This window comes from Zeus faber, assembly GCF_960531495.2.
Source record: "Zeus faber genome assembly, chromosome: 2".
Lineage (NCBI taxonomy): Eukaryota > Metazoa > Chordata > Actinopteri > Zeiformes > Zeidae > Zeus > Zeus faber.
In genome coordinates this window covers 44,528,508-44,551,225 of record NC_137189.1, presented here as the reverse complement: position 1 = coordinate 44,551,225, position 22,718 = coordinate 44,528,508, and the positions used below count along the sequence as shown (strand labels likewise).

The window sequence follows — 22,718 nt, the reverse complement described above, 5'->3', positions numbered from 1 at the left end:
CAAAGCACAGCTCAATTCACATTTGAGAGAAGCTGCTTTATCGCCTGCCCTCGCTCCGTTTGGCTGGCTTGGGATTAGGCCAGGTTGTGCCCTTTGTGTCAGGTGAATTCAAAGGGGTGAGGGCCACATCGGGATGCAGGAGGAGAGTGAGGGAGAGAGAGAGAGAGAGAGAGAGAGAGAGAGAGAGAGCGAGTGATGTGGAATAAGAAAAAGACAGACAGACCGACAGATAGACGGATAGATGGGTGTGGTTTTTCGAATGTTATTCAAACAGACCCACACAGACGGATGAATCGGCGTGATGTGGAGAAAATGAGGGATGGATGGTTGGGCAGGGCACAGAAGGAGTTGGCAAGACAGAGAGAAAGAGAAAGGCACGACAGGCAGAAGAAAAGTGGGGATGAAAAGCTAGCTGGTGATAGAGAGAGAGAGAGAGAGAGGCGGAGTGGCGCATAGAGAAAGAGAGCCATCGCGTGGAATTTGAATGATTTCAGTGCCGGCGCCTCAGAACAAGCTTCACAGACTTCATAACCACTTTTCCCAATGAACATTATTTCCGACAAACTCTTAGATTTATTTAGCATTGTTTGAGGTTGGCGTTTGGGCTGGACTGCTCACCACTCCCGGTGAGGTATACAGAAAAACTAGGCATACTGAGCATATATATATATATATATATATATATATATATATTTTGACCGGTCGGTCACTTCCCAGGATAAAATGGAGGAGAAAGTAGGAGCCAGACGGGTTCAGCACCGGTAGGCGTGTGTTTATTTCTATGAGTTATATTCTTAAACCCTGAACTTAAGGGCTTGCTGGCCAAAATGATAAACAATAAGTGAAATGTTTTAATTAGTGCTGTGTTGTGGGGAAGGTCTGGGTGAGCAGCCACACCTGGCCTGGACCTAGGTGATTTGGGTCAGAGTGGCTGCATACCTGTTGCTCCTTAATTGGTCTAATGAGCAGCAGGTAAAACTGACATTCCAACACTCACTTGGGAGAGGAGCCATGTCATGACATGTTCAATCTGCTCCTGGCTAATTCCACCGAGCCTCCTCTCTACATTAAACTGGTGTCTACAACCCATGGTTGTCCGTATCGCTGTGCCGGAGGGCCCTGAAAACGGCACTTGGGTGGCGTGTGGCAGGCGGAACTGCCACAAGGACGCAGGAGGAATGTCGGACCCTTGCGCTGGGGCTGGGGCTGGGGCTGGGGCTGGGGCTGGGCTCCTGGTTGGCTCTCAAGCCCTGTATGCTGATTCTCACTGCATGACAGACACAGGGTTAAAAAAAACCTTCCTGCCCCAAATCGGACCAATCAGCGGCGCTCGGACGCTAATTCGGCTGATTTGGGACAGCTGTGCAGCCACGGGAAGGGAGCCACGCTGCCGTCTGCAGCCTCAGCTTAACCACGCCCCCTGGTCTGCCGTATATATATATATATATATATATATATATATATATATATATATATATATATCTCGGTCAGCCACAACTGATCTCAATCTGATCGAGCATCTGTGGGATGTGCTGAAACAACAAGCCTGATCCATGGGGGCCCCACCTTGCAACTTCCAGGACTTAAAGGATCTGCTGCTAACGTCTTGGTGCCAGATACCACAGGACACCTTCAGAGTCTTGTGGAGTCCATGCCTTGATGTTGGTGAGAGCTGTGTTGGCATCACAATATTAGGCAGGTGGTTTAAATGTTGTGGCTGATCAGTGTATATACACCACCTCACTTGACATAAAAATGTTGTTACGTGATAAATAGATAAATATTTATCATGTAAATAAGTGTCCAATAATAATAATAAATGATGGGGAAATTGCAATTGCCTCAACAGCTCAATTAAAATAGTCAGTAAAATAATAAACTAATACAATACAAATATCACAAAGAAAATGCAATTTATCAAAAAATTGGAAAATATACAATAAAATAGATAAAAGTTGTACACTTGTACAATTAAAATATTGCAATATACACTAAACCTAATGATAAACAACAGATATAACCTATAGATAACAGAAACAATAAAAATGAAAAAGACCTAAAAAATAAAAGGTCATGTCCAAAAAACAGGAGGAATCGGACGCTTAAACGGGGCCGACCCATAAGGGGTGTGGAAGCGTGTGGCGCCGTCAAGTTGTCTGACAGAACTACTAGTACTGTCCACTCAGCGACGCCAAGAGCTCGGGCCGTGCCTGCGCGAGGGATGACAGGCGGCCGACAAGGTAGTCCAGGAAGAAGGAAAAGAAGCGGTGAAGCTGAGATTAAAGAAGACGATAACAACCTGGTTTGCGGAAGAGGGGAGGCGGGGGGAGGGGATCGGGGAAGAGGGTAGGGAAGATTAAAAGAGGAAGAGCACAGAATCAAACGAGTACGACTGCAGAGCGGCGCTCCCTCCAGCGCGGCTCGTGTACGCCTGTCGGTTCCGTTGCAGATGTGTCACAGCTTCCTGTAAATAAATAAAAGGAGAGAGGGTTCCCCCCTCGTGCGCGCACACACACACACACACACACGCACACACACACGCAACCACACACACGCACACACACACGCAAACACACACGCACACACACACGCAAAAACACACGCAGAAACACACGCAAACACACACACACATACTCTCTCTTACGCTCCCACAGCAGGAATAGTAGTAGAAATCCCCCTGTCAAAGCCGGGCATGGTAAGAGTGAGGGACTGCTTTGATCCTGTTCCGGCTGCTGCGCTTCCTTTGCCTGTTTGTTTGGTGCAGCCTGCGCGAAAGCCTGGATAAGCCCGACATAAATAAAACACAGATCAAAATAATCACTTTTAATATATTGGGGCGTCGCCAGTCGAGTCCGAGTCTGAGATTGGATTGCTCGCTGCGTGGATGCTTTCAGATGAGCGTGCAATGACATGGATGGTGTGAGGGCTGGGTCCTGGTACTCAGTACCTTTTAGGTATCGATTGAAATTAACCCAATACCAAGTAGTATCTAAACATCTCCAGTCAAACGACACCTGCATTCAATCCATTTTGTACCCAGATCTAGGAAAAAAAATGACCATTTGTATGGTTTTGCCAATCACCGCAAGCGGTTTTTCGATTTAACGCCATGTGTGATTGGCTCACTGCCGCAGCAGCTACAACAGTCTGTTAAAGGACTGGTTCACAGTCTTTCAAGTCTGTCTTGAAACAACAGTCAGGTGTCCATGTGAACAGTGAGGGAGGTTTTCCTCGCTGCAATCATTCTTCTTGCACTGGCTATTTGTTGTTGGTTCTCAGTTTCATGTGGAAAAAGGTATTGAACTTGGTAAATGTCAATTATGGAAAAAAAAGAAAATTGAGAGATTACACAACAGCAGACGGGTACAGATCGGACTGTTCATTTTTTAAAGATATCTTTTGTTTTTGGGCATTTTTCATGCTCCATTGACAGTGAGGCGAGACAGAGGATGATGTGCAGCAAATGGTCTTGTACTAGAATTGACCCGGTGCTGCTGCAACAACAATTAAGCCTTGAAAATGGTGTGCTCTACCAGAGGAGCCACTGGGGCGCCCGGACTGTTCAGTTTGAGTGTCTGACTAATCGTTCATTTTCATCACAAGCAAATATATTAATAAGAATTCTGCTGTAACAAAATACGAGGAAGTAAAGCTCCACCTCATGATGTTTCGCAGCCTATGTGTCGAATAGCCACGGCCTGATTGAACCCTGGTTAAGGGAGGCAGTAAAGTACATATGCTCAAAGAAAACTTGATGATACGTATGTACCACCACGAATACCGTTGTCAGTTTACCTGATACGCGTGTACTCAACACGACACAATGAACCGAAAAAAGAATAAAGTTCCCTCCTTTCTGAATGACGTTGACCAAGTTGCCCCGTGTAAGAGTTGGGTTAATTTCTGGTTTTGCCGGACCGGTCTGGTGTACGAGCCTAAACCGGTTTGATTGACCGACTGAATCGATGGATTCAAGATTCAAGAGGTTTATTCGTCACATACATATACATACTTTCATACATAATACTAAAATGTGCAAAAGTCAACCGGAGCGCAGGCGACCGCAGGGGGCGGCGCCACAATCGCCTATCGATATTTGTCATTATGAGATGTTCTGCAAAATTAAAAAGTAGCCTACATAGGCAACCTGTGCCGATGGCGTCATGGCGCTAAATCCAACTTGTATTGCGTTTGTAATAATTTATATGACGTTATCAACCTGATATTATGTTTGTTTTTGAGATGCTAATTCTGAAATCTTTCTGACTAATTGCCGACCCTCGTTAACCAATCATTCACCGTTACCAAACAAGATTAAAATGTACTATTTTGAATGGACGAATGTCTGAATCACAGACGTTCGTCGATACCAGTATGGTGGAATTTACTCACTCACCCCCATGTCAGTCAAAAACATATTCCGTGTTTGTGTCGTCACCCATGGAGTTTGCTTGCAGCAACAGAGAAACGGGTCTGAATCGCGTCTGTTTTATTTTAGTCCCAAAGATTTATAAAGTTGATGGGACACGCAGTGTTTAGTCCGTTTGAATGGAACCGTGTTGTTGGGAGCTTCCAACAATAAGTGATTTTCTCCCACAGAGACACCTTGAGGCAGGACTGTGGGCAAGCTGGAACAAGCAGACATAGCAGATATAAAACATGTCGTGACAAGGGCTGCTCTCCTGTGTGTGATTGGTCTAACAAGCAACAGGTGTAGAGCCACCCTGTTTCTGGACCCAATTACTAAGACCCAAGACAGGTGTGGCTGCTCAAACTACACCATCCCCAGTCAACAGTGATAACACGCAACAAGTGTATCAGCTCCTCCTCCACCCATGTGCACACAGGGCTCCTACATCACCCACAATGCAATGTCTCAAAGTGACAGGCCCCGTCACTAGCGGATATGGCCTGGCATTGTCTTTAAAAAGACAGACGAAAATACAACAGACATTACAGATATTTTTAATTTCCACAGTTAATTTATATTTATTTAGTTATTTAAGTTGTTTTCTCCAAGATATTTTTATTAATTTCAAGAGATGTTTTTGTTGAGTTTAGAAGAAACTCAGGCGGAATAAGTTTGGCAACGCGTTCTGTTCTGGACCCTCCCTTAAACTACAGAATGAGGAGAAAAATTAGGTTCATCCCAAACGTTTGTCATGCCTCATTGCTACCGTACCAATAGTGGGGATTTTGCACATCACACCTTAAAAAACACTTTTGCTCGTTGCTTTTTGTTGTCCAGCATAAAGGATGATCGACCTTTCAGCTTTCAATGTTTTCTTCAAGCTTGGAACACAGATCTGCACACAGACCTCTCTCTTCCCCGCAAAACAAAAAATATACATATTTTGTAATACACTCTGGTTTAGGGTTAGTAGCAGTGACTCACAAAGAGAAAAGCTCTGGAAGCTATTCTGAAAGCCAGAGGTTTTAAATTACACTTTTTTTTTTCTCAGCAAATTGTCACTGTTGTAATAAAGTCCCAATTATAGGAAATACGTGGAACAAAATGTCTGAAATGCAATTTTGGCCGTCTCCCTCTAAAATGACATTTCCTCTTAAGCGTGAATGCAAAATGCCACCCTGCTTTTGTGAAATCAGCTGGTGATAAGTAACAAGCACCGTCATGTTAATTGAAATTGTCGCGTGTGTGTTTGTGTTTGTGTGTGTGTGTATGTGTATGTGTATGTGTATGTCTGTGTGTGTGTGTGTGTCTGTGTGTGTGCGTGTATGCGTGTGCATGTGTGCAAGTGTGCGTGCGCGCGTGTGTGCGTGTGTGTGTGTGTTGTGCTGACGATTGTATGGCTGTACTGTGCCTTTCAGGCTTTGGTGGTTGTGTGTGTGTTTCAAACAGATGGCTCTGTTTGCAATGAGCTGCTCTGTGATAATTATGGACCATGCTGGGAAAAGTGCAAATAAGTGCTGATGAGTTTAGGAAACTTGTGAAAGAGGAAAGTGTGTGTAAGTGTGTGTGTGTGTGTGTGTGTGTGTGTGTGTGTGCGTGTGTGTGTGCGCGTGCATGCGTGCGGTAGAGAGAGAGAGAGAGCGAGAGAGAGAGAGAGAGAGAGAGAGAGAGAGAGAGAGAGAGAGAGAGAGAGAGAGACACTGTTTGCTAATCTTTTATGTGCACTTATGTTTTTTGGTTGTACGTGTGTGTGTGTGTGTGTATGTGTGTGTGTGTGTGTGTGTGTGTATAAGTGGCATTTAGTTATTGTATAAGTGGTTCTACATGATGTTCGCATGGTCTAAAATATTTAATATTTAAATATTTAAATCAAAAACAGCCTTGAAGCACTCTCTTCAAGCAGATTACATTTGTTCCTGATATTCTGAGTAATTGCGTTTTAATTCAATTCTGGCTTATGAAGGAGAGTTAAAGTACACAGGCGAGACGTGTTTGAATTGATTTTGCATTTTTCAAACAGTATCTTCATTATCTTCATTATGCTTAAGTCTATGGATGTATCTCTGTATTGATTTTGCGCCCACCCACTAAATATATATATATATATATATGTATATATATATACAAATATAAATATATATATATATATATATATATATATATATATATATATATATATATATGACTCCTTTTTTAGTTTTGCTTTGATAAACAATGCAACATCTACAATAGATACAAACATAAATTGATACATAGCTGGATACTTTATTTATAACCAGAAGTAAGTTGCAGTGTCTCAACAACTGACATGAAATCAGTAGGCAAAAGATAATGAAGCAATACAATAAAAATATGAAAGAAAATGGCAATATATGGAAAAAATATATAATAAACCCATAAAATACAATAAATAGTCAACTCTACACAATTGGTCACAGATGCCGGGGAGAGATCTTAGGGAATCACCAAAGACGAATGCAGTTTGGCGTCCCCCCCGCCACTCGTACCGTCGCAAACATACAAGATACCTGTGCCGTCAATAGCGCCCCTGCAATTATGTAATTATAAACAATTAGGAAGCTGCAGATGATTCACTTGCTGAACTTAATATTGTTATTGTGATGTGAGACTAGATATGGTCTCGGAATATCTTTAAATGTATTGTTTTCGAGGTCTTCAGCAGGAATATTGTGATATTTGTCAATATCACCTGTAATTCCAAGTGAACTCAAGCCTTTTATTAACAGTCATTTTCACATCGAAAATAGGGGGAGGGTGCTATTTTAGGGGAGACACCACATACATAGAGAGATACTTTATTCATCCAGGGAAATTACAATGTCCCAACAGCTCACATGAACAAAAAACAATAGGAAATGATAATAACAAACAATAGAATACAAATGTTGCGATAAAAATGAAAAATATCAATATCTGCAGAAAAAGTGAAATATACAGCAAACCTCACAACAAACTCTCCAAAATAATATATGGCGGGAAAATGGAAAGTAAACCTGAACTTTTAGAAAATTTGGCCGATATAAACCTGAAGAATTAACTGTTGCAACTGTTTAAAAGATAAAAAAAAAATCTGGTAGGATAATGGAAAATCAACTTGGACCTCTTAACTTAAAGGAGCAGTGTGTAGAATTAGGGTTAGGGTTAGGGTTAGTGGATAGGGTTAGGGTTAGTTGTTAGGGTTAGGGGTAGTGGATAGGGTTAGGGGTAGTGGATAGGGTTAGGGTTAGTTGTTAGGGTTAGGGGTAGTGGTTAGGGTTAGGGTTAGTGGTTAGGGTTTTGGTTAGGGTTAGTGGTTAGGGTTAGGGTTAGGGTTAGTGTTAGTGGTTAGAGTTAGTGTTTGGGTTTGTGGTTAGTGGTTAGGGTTAGGGTTAGGGTTAGTGGTTAGGGTTAGGGTTAGTGGTTAGTGGTTAGGGTTAGGGTTAGGGTTAGTGGTTAGTGGTTAAGGTTAGGGTTAGTGGTGATGGTTAGGATTAGGGTTAGTGGTTAGTGGTTAGGGTTAGGGTTAGTGGTTAGGGGTTAGTGGTTGGTGGTTCGGGTTAGGGTTAGGGGTTAGTGGTTAGGGTTAGTGGTCAGTGGTTAGGGTTAGGGTTAGGGGTTAGTGGTTAGTGTTAGGGTTTGTGGTTAGTGGTTAGGGTTAGGATTGGGGTTAGGGTTAGTGGTCAGTGGTTAGGGTTAGGATTAGGGTTAGTGGTTAGGGTTAGGGTTAGTGGTTAGTGGTTAGGGTTAGGGTTAGGGGTTAGTGTTAGGGTTTGTGGTTAGTGGTTAGGGTTAGGATTGGGGTTAGGGTTAGTGGTCAGTGGTTAGGGTTAGGATTAGGGTTAGTGGTTAGGGTTAGGGTTAGGGTTAGGGTTAGGGGTTAGTGGCATCTAGCAGTGAGGTTGCAGATTGAAACCAACTGAATATCCCTCCCCATTACGGCGCAACATGGCCACTCTGGAGCCAGTGTTTGGTTTGTCCGCTCTGGGCTGCTGTAGAAGAAACATGGAGGCGCAACATTTGCCACTCTGGAGCCAGTGTTTGGTTTGTCCGTTCTGGGCTGCTGTAGAAGAAACATGGCGACGGGCCATGGCGGCCTCCGTGGAGCGTACCCGCTCCCTATCTAAATAAAAATGGCTCGTTCCAAGGCAACGCCAACACAAGGATTTTTATTTTCACGGGGTTATACACGAATAGAAACATACTTATGATTATTATATTCCATTTCTGCCAAGTCCGCTCCATAAATTCTACACGCTGCAACTTTAAGCAGTATAAACATGAAAATGAACATGCCATCCCCACGCCAGAAATCCCAGCTGGTTTTGAACAGTCCAAGAAAACATCCTCTCTCCATTTGATTACATTTCTAACCCTGTCGTGTGTGTTTTTCGGCATTTCCGCCCACTCCTCTGCTGCTCCGCTCTCCCCGTGCGGCGTCCTTCCTCAAGTGAGATTGTTTACCCACAATCCCTCTGGGTAATTAGCGCCGCAATAATAACCGAATGTAAGGAAACAAAAACGCCCACTTGCCGAGAGGTCGACATGCCGGCTCATAGGCGGACACACACACACACACACACACACACACACACACACACACACACACACACACACACACACACACACACACACACACACACACACACACAACAGACACACACACACACGCACACACGCACAGACAGACAGACACACACACGTAAGTAAGTAAGTAACGCTTCTCAAACTAACCAATCATGTGCAGTAACAAACTGACCCTAAGTAAGAGAACCAAATGCATCTTTTTCACTACAGCGAGATAATAAAATTCATTGTCTGTGCGCTAAATTCTTTTTTTTTGGTCATTGGGGCGCCCGATAAACCTTGGCCTCAACATAAAACAACGTAATTCCAGAAATTAAATGCAGTGGTTTTGACGCGGCGCTTCACTTTGGCGCTTTCCAGGACCCACAACACAACGGTGCGTTCAGTCGTGTCCCGTCTCTGGAGAGAAACAGAAAAGTGACTGACTGGGACGGATCGAGAGAAGGAGAAAGAGAGGGAGAGAGAGTCAAGCCCTGCTTCCCCTCCTCTTCATCACCTCCCTACCTCCATTCAGCACGCTAACATTCAAAAAGGACAGAATGACCAGACGGTGACACGGACACGGTGTGTTGCATCGACAAACAAAAAGACAGACAGACGGGCAGACAGACAGGTCTATTAGAATGACTCACCTGTGCAGTCTTGTATAAAGTAACACCTAAGTGCATATCTTTTCTTTTCATTATTTCCCAGCACATTTTGCCTTGAACGTCGTCGTTCGCCATCGCGCTTTCATTCATCTTATTTTTTTTGGGGGGGGCGAGGCAGACAACTTGATACTTGAAATGTTACCATTATCAATCCCACGCACTGTAGCCGCCGGTGTAAACGTATACAAAATCTCCCGAACCTAAGGCTTGTCAAAAGGGTCGTATATTAGTTGGGAGAATAAATGTACCTTGCACCCTTGTCAAAATGGCAAATGAAACAAAAAAAGCGACACGAACCTGACTCAAATTTCAAAGCGTAAATCTAACTTCCAGTGCAGAAAAATACAACTATGATGTGGCTCTTCAACAACAAATTAATTTGATTCCGGGAAAATTGTCTAGAGGGATGTGGGGAATGAGAGAGACGGGCGTTAACATCTGGCTATCAGAGACCCATTTCACTCTCAAATGTATACATATATATACATATACATACATGTTCATACAGCACATATACATATATGCAGTGTATTATTCAGTGCTGTGTGTGTGCGTGTGCGTGTCCCTTATGGAACAGTTATGGTTACAGTTTTCCGAGTTCGTCTTGAACACACCACTTCCTGCTTGGAGCGCTGGAGAGCGCTCAGAGTGGGGCACTTGCCCCAAAAAGCGATCTGCGATCTGCTACGTAGCAGTAGGAAATGGAGTAAATGAAATCCATCTACAATTAAAACACACTGTTTTTATTATCCTGTTTTCCCCTGGTCCGTATTTGAGGCAGGCTTGTATTTGTTTGTGTAGACCACGCCCCCCTGCGTTTAAAAGAGGCGTGGTTTTTATTTGACGACCGGTTTTTATATGAGGAAATACGGTATTAAAATAGTGACAAGACTTGTTTTTTTAAAAAACATTATAAGCTAGTTATTTGTCTTCAATATAATACAGTAAGAAGAAGAAGAATCTTTATTTGTCAGTATACTGTATATTGAAGTACAGGTACTACTCACTTAACGGCCGAGTTACGTTCCTAGGACCAGGTCGTTAAGCAAATTAGTCGATAAGCAAGGACCCGTGTTATTTCATGGTAAGGGGGCGTGGCTGGAATATATTGTGTATATATAGTGCATATAGTATATATAGTATATACTGAGAAGTATATATAGTGTTATTTCACAGTACGAACGCTAGTGTAGTGAATACTGACAGACTGAGAACGGTGATGAGCTGAGATGTTTACAGTGTATACAGTATAGTGTATAGTGTACATAGTATATCAATCAATCAAGCATATCAATACGCAGCGGTATTGTATGCAGTGTGCAATACAGACTGGTCAGAGAGCTGGTGGTAAGTCTGAACGGTGGTTAAACAGGAATGTCGTGAGGTGAGGAGTACCTGTACGTGCATATATTTTGTATGATTCAGATATTTAATTATATATTTTGTATTAAATATTCAATATATTATATTTAATATTCTCTATATTGTGTATTTTATGTTGTGTCTTTCTGAACACAAATTGTTATACCTTTAATGCTAGAGTATGTTTATACCTGACATGAGTAGAGGCGGTCATTGAGAATATACTGCAAATATTGGTGTGTGTGTGTGTGTGTGTGTGTGTGTGTGTGTGTGTGTGTGTGTGTGTGTGTGTGTGTGTGTGTGTGTGTGCGTGAGCCACGTCTGATCCCTTGTGGCCCAGCCCCCCCACCCACCCGCCGTGGTCCCACTCCCCACCCCCTTCCACCCCCCCACCCCCCCACCCCTTCCGGCCCTGGTTGGTTGCCACGGCTACGGAGGCCAGCTCGTCCGCCCGGGCTGATCCAGTGTGGCTTTTCCTCCTCATGTTGCTATGAGCCTGGTACCAGCAGACCTGACAGGAATGACAATGTTAGGGGGGAGAGAGAGCGAGAGAGAGGGAGAGAGGGGGAGAGAGAGGGGGAGAGAGAGGGGAAGAGAGAGGCCCTCCCAGAACTGGATAGGAGGAGGTCTAGACGGTGATGTCATCCCGTACCCTAAGCAGAAATACAAAAGGAACTGGCCGACATTGCGAGGCTCTAAATCAACACGGCGTCGCGACACCCAAAGTTTAAATAGTAGTAACCCGGATGTATTTTGCACTAGTGTTTCTCGACGGGTGAGTCCCCGTGTCCAAAAACTAGGTTGCGCGTCCATTTTGAGCGGACCAAGTGGATCTCAGCACGGGTGTTCGGTGTTGTGCTTTGATTCTGAAACGCCACCTCCAGCCGCGGCTGGAGGTGGCGACAGGACAGTCGTCGCCAGCCAGGCGAAATGAAATCAAAGCCAATCTTCGCAGACTCCTCCTACGCAGCGAGCTCACCAGCTCAAAGCCAACTGGGCACTGTGACAAACGATGCGCAAGAGCATTCCCTACCGGAAAATCTCATTTGAAAAAGCTTCACATCTTGAGTCACCTTGGTGTCGAGGCCCGGCGGCCAAGGACAAACTTTGTTCCCGAGGAGTTCCTGATGAGAACCTCTTAGGACACCGCTCCGTCTATTTTTGGGTTCGACGCTCAGCCGGGGCCCGGCCTCACCCACAACACCGCTTTGATTGTTGTCATGCGTGGGATCCCCCCTCCCAGGTCGTTTCTGGATTTATTAAACACCTTTGGCCGCTCCTTAAACAGAACCTGCTCCCTATCTGAGCTGCCATATCTGAGAGGAGGGAGCTGCAGGGGAGCGGAAATGCTCGACCCTCAGAGAACCCTGACCGCCATCCGTACAGGAAGCGTTTTTTGTTGCCGGGCGAAATGCCGCGAGGGCGTTGGATGTCGGATGAGGAGTTGCCACGCGGCGCCGCCATCACGACTAGCTTGGCTCAAATCAGCCTTGCCCTACGGAATTGGCTTTTGGAAAGTGAGGAGGCCGCCTGACGATGCTCTTTCTCGTAGGTTTCATCGGAACTGATATAAGTTGTGCGCGGCTCGCGGGGCCAGTTCCGTCAGACGACTCGACGGCACGCTTCCGGACCCCTTATGGGCGGGGCCTATTGGAGCAGCCGATGCCTCCTGCCCGACACGCTTGCCGTGTCGCTGCGCTCCCTCCGCCGGGGGGGGGGGGGTTGAGCTCATCCAACTTTTTCACCGTTTCTTGCTCACCAAGCATGCCCATGTTTTCTGTGCATCTCGCCAGGAGTAGTGAGCAGAGATGCAAAATGAATGAAGATCATTTTGAAATAACTCCAAATGTGTCAGAAGGAAAAGTGCCGTTTGATATCAGGCCTTTGGGGATTATCTCCTGCTTGTAGAGCACTGCTTTTGTTCTTATTTTGAAAGATTAAAAAGATCTTTGTGGCCCCCATGCCATTTTTTTTTTTTTTGCTGTTGTTTTTTTTGGCATTTAAGTATGTCATCTCCCAAAGGACTCATTGTCCATTAATTCACCCATCCATCAGTCCAACTGCATTACTGTACCTGCTTATTCTCGTTCAGGGTTGCCGGGGTCTCTCCCAACTTCCTAATGGGACGCGGGTAACAGGGTTACGCACAAGTTATTAACCACTATGGCTAAAATGTGTAATGTCCCCCCCCCGTTCTCTCTCTGTGTCCCTCATCCTAGGAGTTGTTCACAGCGGAGTGCAAGTTCAAGGAGTCTGTGTTCGAGAACTACTATGTGATCTACAGCTCCATGCTGTACCGGCAACAGGAGTCCGGCCGGGCCTGGTTCCTGGGCCTCAACAAGGAGGGGCAGCCCATGAAGGGCAACAGAGTCAAAAAGACCAAACCAGCCGCACACTTCCTGCCCAAACCCATAGAAGGTAGCCCATCACGCCTTCTGGAGACCAGCCGCACACATGCACGCGGGTACTGTAGGTGGTTCAGGAAGTAAAAGTCTTCCTGTTTCCTACCATGCATCAGAAGCTTGACTCAAAATACTCGGACGTCCAACACTTTTTACACCATGGTATATATAGGTATATATATATATATATATATATATATATATATATATATATATATATATATATATATATATATATATATATATATTTTTTTACTATAAACAGCAACAAAAAAATATATATATTTTTTTAATTTTTATGCAGTCCTGTCTTCAACAGCCGTTCTGAATTTGAATGCTCGTGTGTGCTCCTGTGGGATAATTAGCACTAAAGTGAATTTGTGGGGAATAATCTGAAGTGTGACTGTGACAAATGTCAAATAAACGCAATCACCAAAAAAATAAAAGTAAAATCACATACATATTCAAATAGATTGCAATAACACAATGCATTGTGGGATACGCTTGTACAGTAGTTTAGCGTCCAGAATAGTGCACACTGTTCACTGAACAGTTCACTTGATGTGTTATGTCACGCTGGTCCTTCTTTTTAATGCTATTTGATGCATCGTACGGTTTGAGTTGAGCCTTGTTTGAGTTCTTCTTACTTTTTGTGCCTCTTTCTCGTCCTGTGTGTCCTCCCTCCCCGACTTTCTTCCTCCGACCCCTCTCCCTCGCTCACCTCCTCTTCCGCCCCCCGCCCCCACCCCTCTCCAGTTGCCATGTACAGGGAGCCGTCATTGCACGACGTGGGCGAGACGCTCCCGAAAAGCTCCGCCGCGGGGCCGCCCGCGAAGAGCGCAGCCAGCGAGCCCCTGGTTATGAACGGCGGGAAACCGGTCAGCAAGCCCGACAAGGAGGCCACATAACCCCGCACCCCCCTCCCCCCCTCTGCTCCTCCACCTCCTCCTCTTCTACCCCCGCCCATTTCCAAAAAGAACCCCCCGCGGCCCATACTCTGACTGCCTTGGGGGGCGGGGGGGTGGTGGGCGGGTGAGTCGTCCCACAGACCTCCTGCACTCAAAACTATCTTCACTCTCCCAGCTGGGCGGACCCATCGCCCGGTGGGGGGTGGGGGAGGGCAGAGGATCCGAGAGTGCTCCACTGGGTGGAGGGGTGGGCCGACAGGGGGGTCGAGTGGAAATTCGGGCGTCGAGGAGGAGGAAGAGAAAACAGAAGAGGGGGGGGGGGGGTGGGATCCAGGGAGGCTGGCGCCGGCCAGACCCACCTACGGTCCACGGTCGAGGAGCAGGAGCGCCGCCCCGTGTCGTACGGAATCCCTTTTATAAAAAATTGAAAAAAAAAACGAAAACTGGAGAAAATGAATTGACTGACAAGCGTCGACGGCTGTTTTTGGTGACAATCTGTTAGAGTGACGCCGGCCTTTTCCTCCCAAGCTGCATTATTTTTTCTTTTTTCCGCCTCTGTCATGGAGCCTCGATCGCGAACGGCCGCACACAACTTAACCCGCGCACCTCAGCCTTTCTAAGTACAAACTTCACCAGTGGGGGCCAACCTGCTTTTAACCGCGGGGCCTGTAGCGCAAAGTGTCACTAAAGCTTAAAATTTTACCTATTCGACCAATATGATCAAATACATTCCCAAAGACTGAATGAAAAAAATTTAAATTGAAGAAATTGAAATGATTTTCGATCAAATCCTGATTTTGTCGTCATGGGTTGGCGGGCTTCACCGCAGGGGCCTACGGCTTGGTGTGCAGCCCTCGGGTTGCAGGTTGGGCACCACTGAACCACACGCACACAGACTCTCTAACATGATGCACCGTCTCTGTCTCACACACACACACACACACACACACACACACACACACACAAGCACACACACGCGCACGCACACACACACACACACACACACACACACACACACACACACACAAACACACACACACACACACACACACACACCAATCCTTTGAATATCACTTTGATGTCTTTTCGGGTTTAAAATGCGCAGGCTGCCCTTTCACATGGAAAAACAAACAAACAAACAAACTGAACATTCCTCCCAAATCAGAATAAAGCAGTAAATGCTCCAAAACGGATTTTGATTCAGACGATTTAGCGGTTCCATGGTGCGGAAGCACTTTTTGTACAGAACCAGAACAGAACAGAGTGCTGGGACTTACCTGAAGCGAAGCACAGGCTCCCAACTGCTGCTTTCAACACTGTCGCTTCAAACGCAGCCGTGTGTGTTTTCCTTTATCCGGCATTTTCCCCGGGTACAAACGCAGAAAATTTATTCTGTCGTCGGCAAGAAAGTCAATTTGAGTTCAAATGTTAAACGCGCTCACTGCCGTCGGTTAATTGCTTCACGAGCTGTCTCACTGTTTGTTTATCGAATAGCAGCTCCACATACCTTGGATTGCACACAGATTGCTGTACACTCATCGGTTCTGTTGCACCACGGGTCCCCCGTGGCCCTCTACCTCCTCCCCGTCTCTCTCATCGTCTTTTTCCATCCCCTCTGCTGTCACTCAAATTGCCAAACCGTAGACGAAGGTGTCGCTAGAAGGCGCAAAAGCGGCCGCGGCTCACTCATCAGAGCTGGCGTGCGGCTTCTGGTGTTGATCGGGAGGCCGGGGTGATTTTTCACCCTTATTTCGTTCTTGTCTGTGGCAGCGGAACAGATGTCGCGGACCGGCTGCCGGACGCCAAGGGTGCCGGCGGCGAGATCCGAATGGCTGCGGCCGAACCGGTTCTCCCCAAGTTTTGACGTCGTTCTGTCTGCAGCAGAGGTGGAAGAGTCCGGGTTCAGAAAGTAAATGTCCTGCCATGTTTTACCTCCAGCCGTGCGCTGATCAGCTGGTTCCACTAATCAGACGGATGGATGATGCTAATTGGCCAATCTGTATGGTTAACACAAAATCCCCGAGTGGAGTTCAAGTTTCTGAACCCGGATTTTCCCTCTCTCTGGTATGCCGTAGCGACTCATCTATCCAATGACGGTTGTTCCCTTGATGGAAACACAAATCAATATCCACAAATCTGCTCCCAAGCCAGTCTGTGTTGTTTATCGCAGCTACCACAGAAACAAATGCACGAACATCCTATATTATTTAATCACAGCGTAATCGGTAAAAAAAAACCTGCAGACATAAAATTGACTTTTTACCTTACTACTTGCATCCGTAATTGTCACTTTAATTGTATTCCTGTGTGTGTGTACGAGTGCTGCCGGGCGCATTTACAGGGAGCAGTCAAGTTTACAACGGATAATTCTTTAGCGCTTGACAATAGGTCACTCTTTTGTAGCCGCCATTGCCTATAACCAATAGCTGTAATTCGCTAGAAAGGAGAGTTGAGTTGGTTTTCTTGACCGATAAGTTTGGATCAACAGGGTTCTGCTGTTTTGCTACATTGCCACGTGCTACTTTCCAAGTACCTGCAACACAAAGCAGATCCAGTTATATGACAGGAGATGACTGTTGGTTTAATACAGGGTAAGTCGTGTCTGAGCAAGCCCGCGTAATAGCGGGCAGAAATATATCAATATACATGACGTGTAAAGGTTTTTGTAGGAAAGCCCCCGAAACCGCCGTTGTAGTCGTGTCCTTTTTGACTCTGTGACCAAACTAAATCGCACATCGCTGTTGCTTTCCAAAAGTACATCAAGATCAACACATGGGATTATTGTGAAATGTGCAAAATAGGGCAAGAACATGGCACAGACCGACAAAGCAAAATCAAATGCCTTGGCACAGAACCAAATAGATTCCTACGCTCTCTGAAAACATGTGTTGGCCCTCTCACTGTGACGCGAAACACCGCGGCAAAGGTATGCTACGCTTTTGTTTTGACTTTGCTAACTTTGATTAACCTCGGGAGAAATGGATTCTGGCCAACCCCTCGCACTTATTTACTATGGGAATCAACAGCACTCGTGTCGACCATGTAGTTAAAATGTTGCTTTTGAAACATTTCGCAAGGTTTTAGTTTAGAATTTAGACGTTTTGGGGTTTTTTTTGTTTGTTTTTTTTACGACTTTTCAACCAAACAAGTTTCAGTGGGATGGTTGTATTGGACCGTTACGTTCCACGACTTTGATGATGGCGTCAAAATGGAGGGACCTGATAATAACCCCCCTCCCCCGCCCCAGAGTCATACTCTCATTGGTGCACTGAGATGTCAAGGTAACTGCAAGGAAAGTGCAACAGGAATATGGTCCTGACTTCTAATACGTCCCTGTCTGCTGATATGTATTTTTTTGTTTTTTTTCAAACAAAGATGTTGTAGCGGCTTTAAAGACCAAACTCAATGAACCGTCCTAGTTCGGGGCTATCGATTTGTTCAATACTTCCACTGATAGCTCCACATTCCAATGCCCAGTTGTTTGTCTGAGTCCACTCTGTTTCCCTGGAAAATGCAAACGGTGGCAACAGGAAACCAAGAAAATCGGGGACCTTGCTCAAGCCCAACATGGTCCTAAGACGGTTGAGCCAGTGCTGGTGTTGATGTACATTGCCACCTTTGGGAAACCGGTGCCGTTCCCCGCCATTTATCCATACCGAGTTCTGGAAAAACCGACTGGGGGAAAGTTTGTCTACTAGAAATGCATCCTCCATAGAAAAAACACGTGCAGTGTTTTATACAGTTTTAACGTCTTGTGGGTTTGTGAGAAAGTAAAACACGGGCGCAGGCGTTGTCAAATGGCCTCTAACAAGGTGTGATCTTCGTGAGGAGGATACATTTATATTGGATATAGTTTTGGATTCCTTGAGAGCAAATAAAAAAATATGTGGATTCCCTGTTTACAGTTGTTGATTGTCATGGGGTAAAATGCGTCGCAGTGTTCTCTGTGTTGGTCAGTTAAAGAATGTACTGTGTATCTTATTTTTTTGTATAACAAGTAAAACTGTTGTGTCTTAGTGGTTCAGAACGCTGAATAATAGCTTCCTTATGATTTCATAACTCAGAAATTTTCATTTAATTTGGTCAAAAATGTAACAAATCAAATAATGTGTTAATTTGTAATACGTAATTAGGATTGGGAATATATTATTTTTTGACAAGAGTTCTACATCTGGTGTTTAACTTGTGAATATCTTATATTCTTGTGTGCCAACGTGCTTATATGTAAGCATGTGATATTGTTCAATTCAAATTGAAATTGCAGAGAGCCCAGAGGTTACATTTCTGAACACAAAATCAATGTCAAACATTGATTGTTATATCATCAGGTAATAGGAATACGTATTTTTTACGGTTTAAAACGTTACCACCGAATCAGTCACAACAACGTTTTATTACATTGTTTGGCGAGTTATTGCAGGTTTTATCATATTTTAATTAGGGCTGTCAAAGTTAACGCGCTAATAACGCACAAATTCCTTTCAACTTCACTCATCTTTTTGACACATTAACGCATGTTCTGTTTTACGACCGTTTGCCCGACCCGTAGTTAGGATGGCGCCGATGCGTGTTGTGTTTGTGGCCTCGTGATAGTGGAGTGGATAACATCACACACCGTCTCTGCGTGCGCCCGTGGAGGGATGTATGCACAAACAAACAATGTGCGCGCGACAAGGGCACGAGCATGTAATACGCTCTGAGGCTCACCGCCAGCAGCTCCACGTCCCGACTGCAGATAGTCACCTTTACATGTTCTGGGTTGCACCACCTGGCGTAAATGAAGACAGCAAGTCCCCCTCCTTTGCACTTGCCGCTGCAGTTACCGGGGCTGCAGAGCCGGCGCTAAGGCTAAGCTAATGGCAAAGTGGTTGAGGTACAAGCCCTTTATCCCATCGGTAGTGATGGTGAACGTGAACTCGCTGGCCAACAAGACTGACGAGCCGGCTGCCCTGGTGAGGAACCAGAAGATCTACAGGGAGTGTAGTTTACTGTCTCATGGAAACCAAACGCTGATGTGGATTCACCGGGATTCACTACTGTGAGAGCAGACGGGGATGTTCCTCCGGTATAGGGCAAACATTTTGTGACCCATCGTTCATAGTGTGAACAGCCGTTCCCTTAAATAAACAAGGTTTCCGGCACCTTCTTGCAGATTAGAAAAAGCCATATCCAGAGGATAAAAATAGATCTACACAGTGCGTGCAGTAGAAAAAGTTAAAAGTGAAAACACAGTTGTGGAAAGAGTAAAATAACCCACTACACAGACAGAAATACTGGAGAGGTTGCCACTTGCGTTGCCGCAGGTCAATATTCCCATCTGTTGTTGCCTGTTGGACTTGAGTTTGCCATGTTATGATTTTAGCATTTTTTTTTCCCTGCTAAATGCAGTATCTTTGAGGGTTTCTGGACAATATTTGTCATTGTTTTGGGTTGTGAATTGATTTCCAATAATAGCGGTAGATGCCGTTTTCTCTGGAATATCACTTAAATGGCTTAAATAAAACAGTGGATTGATGCAAGAGTTTGTTTTTTCTGTTAACAAATTGTGTCGAGGCTGTTCGGTGCTTATAGCGAGGAAGCAGTTGGAGGATTTGGAGGTGGGGGTCTCGCGTGGCACGGATGGTCTGGTGATAAAGCTGCAGCTCCAGGTTATTACTTGTATAATAATATAATTGAATATGAGTAATTAATGATAAAAGAAGGGCTTCTATTGCCGATGGAAAACGGGTGATCAGCCATTGATCACTCAGTTAACAGATAACTGATCACTACCAGGAAACAGATCTCTATAGATGCGTTCTCTCCCAAAGCCACATAACAATATCCATAAATATATCCATAATGTGAAATAATCCATCGTCAAACCTGAAGATGAATATGATGCTTCATAGCCAACTTGTGACATGTTTTGGAGGGAATTTAACATTCATTTAAGTTTGCAATCAAATGTTAAGCTGTAAGCTTAAGTAAGCAGTGAGCTGCATTTTTATAGCTACATGCATTACTAAAATTCTAGTATAAAATAACAGACACAAAATTATTTTGTTTAATATATTTTATTACAGACTTTGTACATCACCATAACAACATATCATCATGCTTATTTCCATTTGCTATCTGGCCCTGTGCCATTCAGAAGATGCTGTTATCCCGCGCTGTTCAGAAAGCGTCATCATGCCGTCTACCGTGTTCCATGTGAATGCGGAATAAGTTATGTGTAAAAATTACATTTTTGAGGATTATAAAATTATTTACAAATGACTATATTATTGGGTTTTAAAGAGCCTCTTGGATGAAAAGAGTTGAAGCCGCATTTAATGAAATTCAAGGTAATTCAAGGACTATTGATGGAAACAAACTCTGGCTTTTTCCTCCCTTCCCTGGCATTCTTTTGCAAGAAATGAGTTTAAGTCTACCTAAGGTGGCCGTGAAATAACAAAAAGGACATAACCAGTTAGCTCTGTTGGACAGTCAAAAACAAAAAAACATTCAGCTGAAAAGCACATGCAGCGGTAGATTGGAGAGATCGACAGTATTTAGAGTCTTCTGATTCATTTCATAAGCAGAAAGATCTCTTCATGTAGCTTTAAGACTCTTGTTTGGAGGGGAAGTTGGGGGGCTTTGTTCAGAGCTTAAATTTCAGTGTTGTCACTGAAACCAACTGCCCCCTCATTTTGATTGAATTCAAACAATTATAAAGACAATTTCTTTCACACTGAAGGAGTAAGAACAGCTGCATACTTTATGAATGGCGACTTGACGCATGTATGGTTATTCTGCTCTGCCATTTGTCTCCTTTGCGATGCCATTTGGTTAGAGGAGTCCAGCTTGTTAGGTGAGTGGTGGAGTTTGATCTCTGGCTGCTGCACCTCTTAAATTTGCAGACCTGTAGCACATACTAAAATATTAAGGATCCCTTTGTCGGCAAGAGGAAAGAGCCTTTGTTCCCCAGTTACAGATTGAAAGGCATCGCGACAATAGTGTTTCCATGCCGATGACTTCCCCAGTTAGTGCGTCGGACAGAATTGGAGCAATTACTGTCAACATGGAAGCCGGTGATTGCCTCTCACAGAGCTGGCATGCCAACTTCCAAGGTGGCCATTATGTGATATCTAAACATTGGATTCGTCGCTGGCAGTCGTGAAGCCGACTTCAATTATCTTGTCCAGAATATAGGAATTGAACGATTTATGGGCCTGTCACTCGAGCAGGTAGGAATGCGGGTTTCTCATGGGAGCGTACCGCATCTCCACTGAACTGGATGGAGGAGATGCAGTAATGTAGTAATGATAAGTTTGACTGTTTTTAGAGAATGGACTCTTTACGAGTGACTCAGTAAAAAGGCTCGTTCAATTTTCCGAATCTTCTGGTGAATGAGAGACATAAGAGTCGGCACTGAGTTCGAATGGAATTTTCACAGGCTTGACGTGCTTGTGTCTCTGATCCGGGTTTTGTCACTCCTGGATCAGGAATCGCTACCTCTAGCTGAGCCGCATGCACGACACTGAAAGATATCCCTAAGTTGTGATTCTGTCATGGAGAATAATGAGACTACAAATGTACTTCTAATGCCGTGCCTCCTCTCACACCCTATATTACTTACTACCGCAAACCGGTTACATCTTCCTCTATCAAGATTGCTCCCTCGCACGCACACAGAATATACCTCATTCTGTTTGACTTTTTCCCGACATCCTTTGGTTTCCTATTTTCTCTTCTATGTAACTATATTCGATGTCACTGGCTGCTCACTGTTGGTGGTATCCTTTCAACATATTCTGGACCATACATGCTTACCTCCTCAAATTTTTTATTTTGTTAAAATTTCTCTCTCTGTTGGTTTACCACTCGTGCATGGTATTAACAAAGAGGAAAATTTGACCGCGATACTGCATGTGGTGGTGTTGGCTATGTGTGTTAACAAAAAAATAAATACGTAAAAACATATACTATAGTGTCCAAAGGAAGCACCCATGCTACTTTGCTCCTGGCTCATCGCGGATCAGATCAGTTTGTACATTTGCTAAGACAGAACTCTGCTCACAGTGTTGCCATCAGTGTCGTGGCAAGCTCAATTTCAAAGAAAACTTAATCAGAATTTTTCCATCAAAAACACTTGAATCATGTCTTGAAAATAATTCTTTCAGGGTTGTAGAGTATCAAAGGCCTGTGGCTCCCTTGCAAAAGCTAACCGAATAATCTAAGAAAAGTTAATTTTCCTCAAAATAAAAAGATTGATTGCAAAAAAGAGAAAATCTTCAGAATAAATAGAGTGCTGCACAGGTAATAGAGTGCTCCACCTGGCTATAGTCATAAAACATGTTTTCACATCCTATCGACTAACACTGACTCTTGTCAGTTGTTTATTTGACCAACTCAATATTTGAATTGTTGTAATAGA

The 22,718-nt window shown here is 44.4% G+C and overlaps 1 protein-coding gene across 2 annotated transcripts in view; it reads left to right on the top strand.

Moving 5' to 3' along the window:
* Positions 1 to 14,317, top strand: part of LOC307227561 (fibroblast growth factor 14-like) — a gene marked incomplete at both ends in the record, with an annotated part of 57,293 nt that extends 42,976 nt beyond the window's left edge. For both annotated transcript variants that reach the window (XM_079996924.1, XM_079996923.1), the window contains 2 exons: positions 13,227 to 13,425; positions 14,166 to 14,317. In XM_079996924.1, the coding sequence (XP_079853050.1) occupies positions 13,227 to 13,425; positions 14,166 to 14,317 (351 nt within the window). The remainder of the gene's footprint in view (positions 1 to 13,226; positions 13,426 to 14,165) is intronic.
* Between the last annotated feature and the right edge of the window lie 8,401 nt (positions 14,318 to 22,718).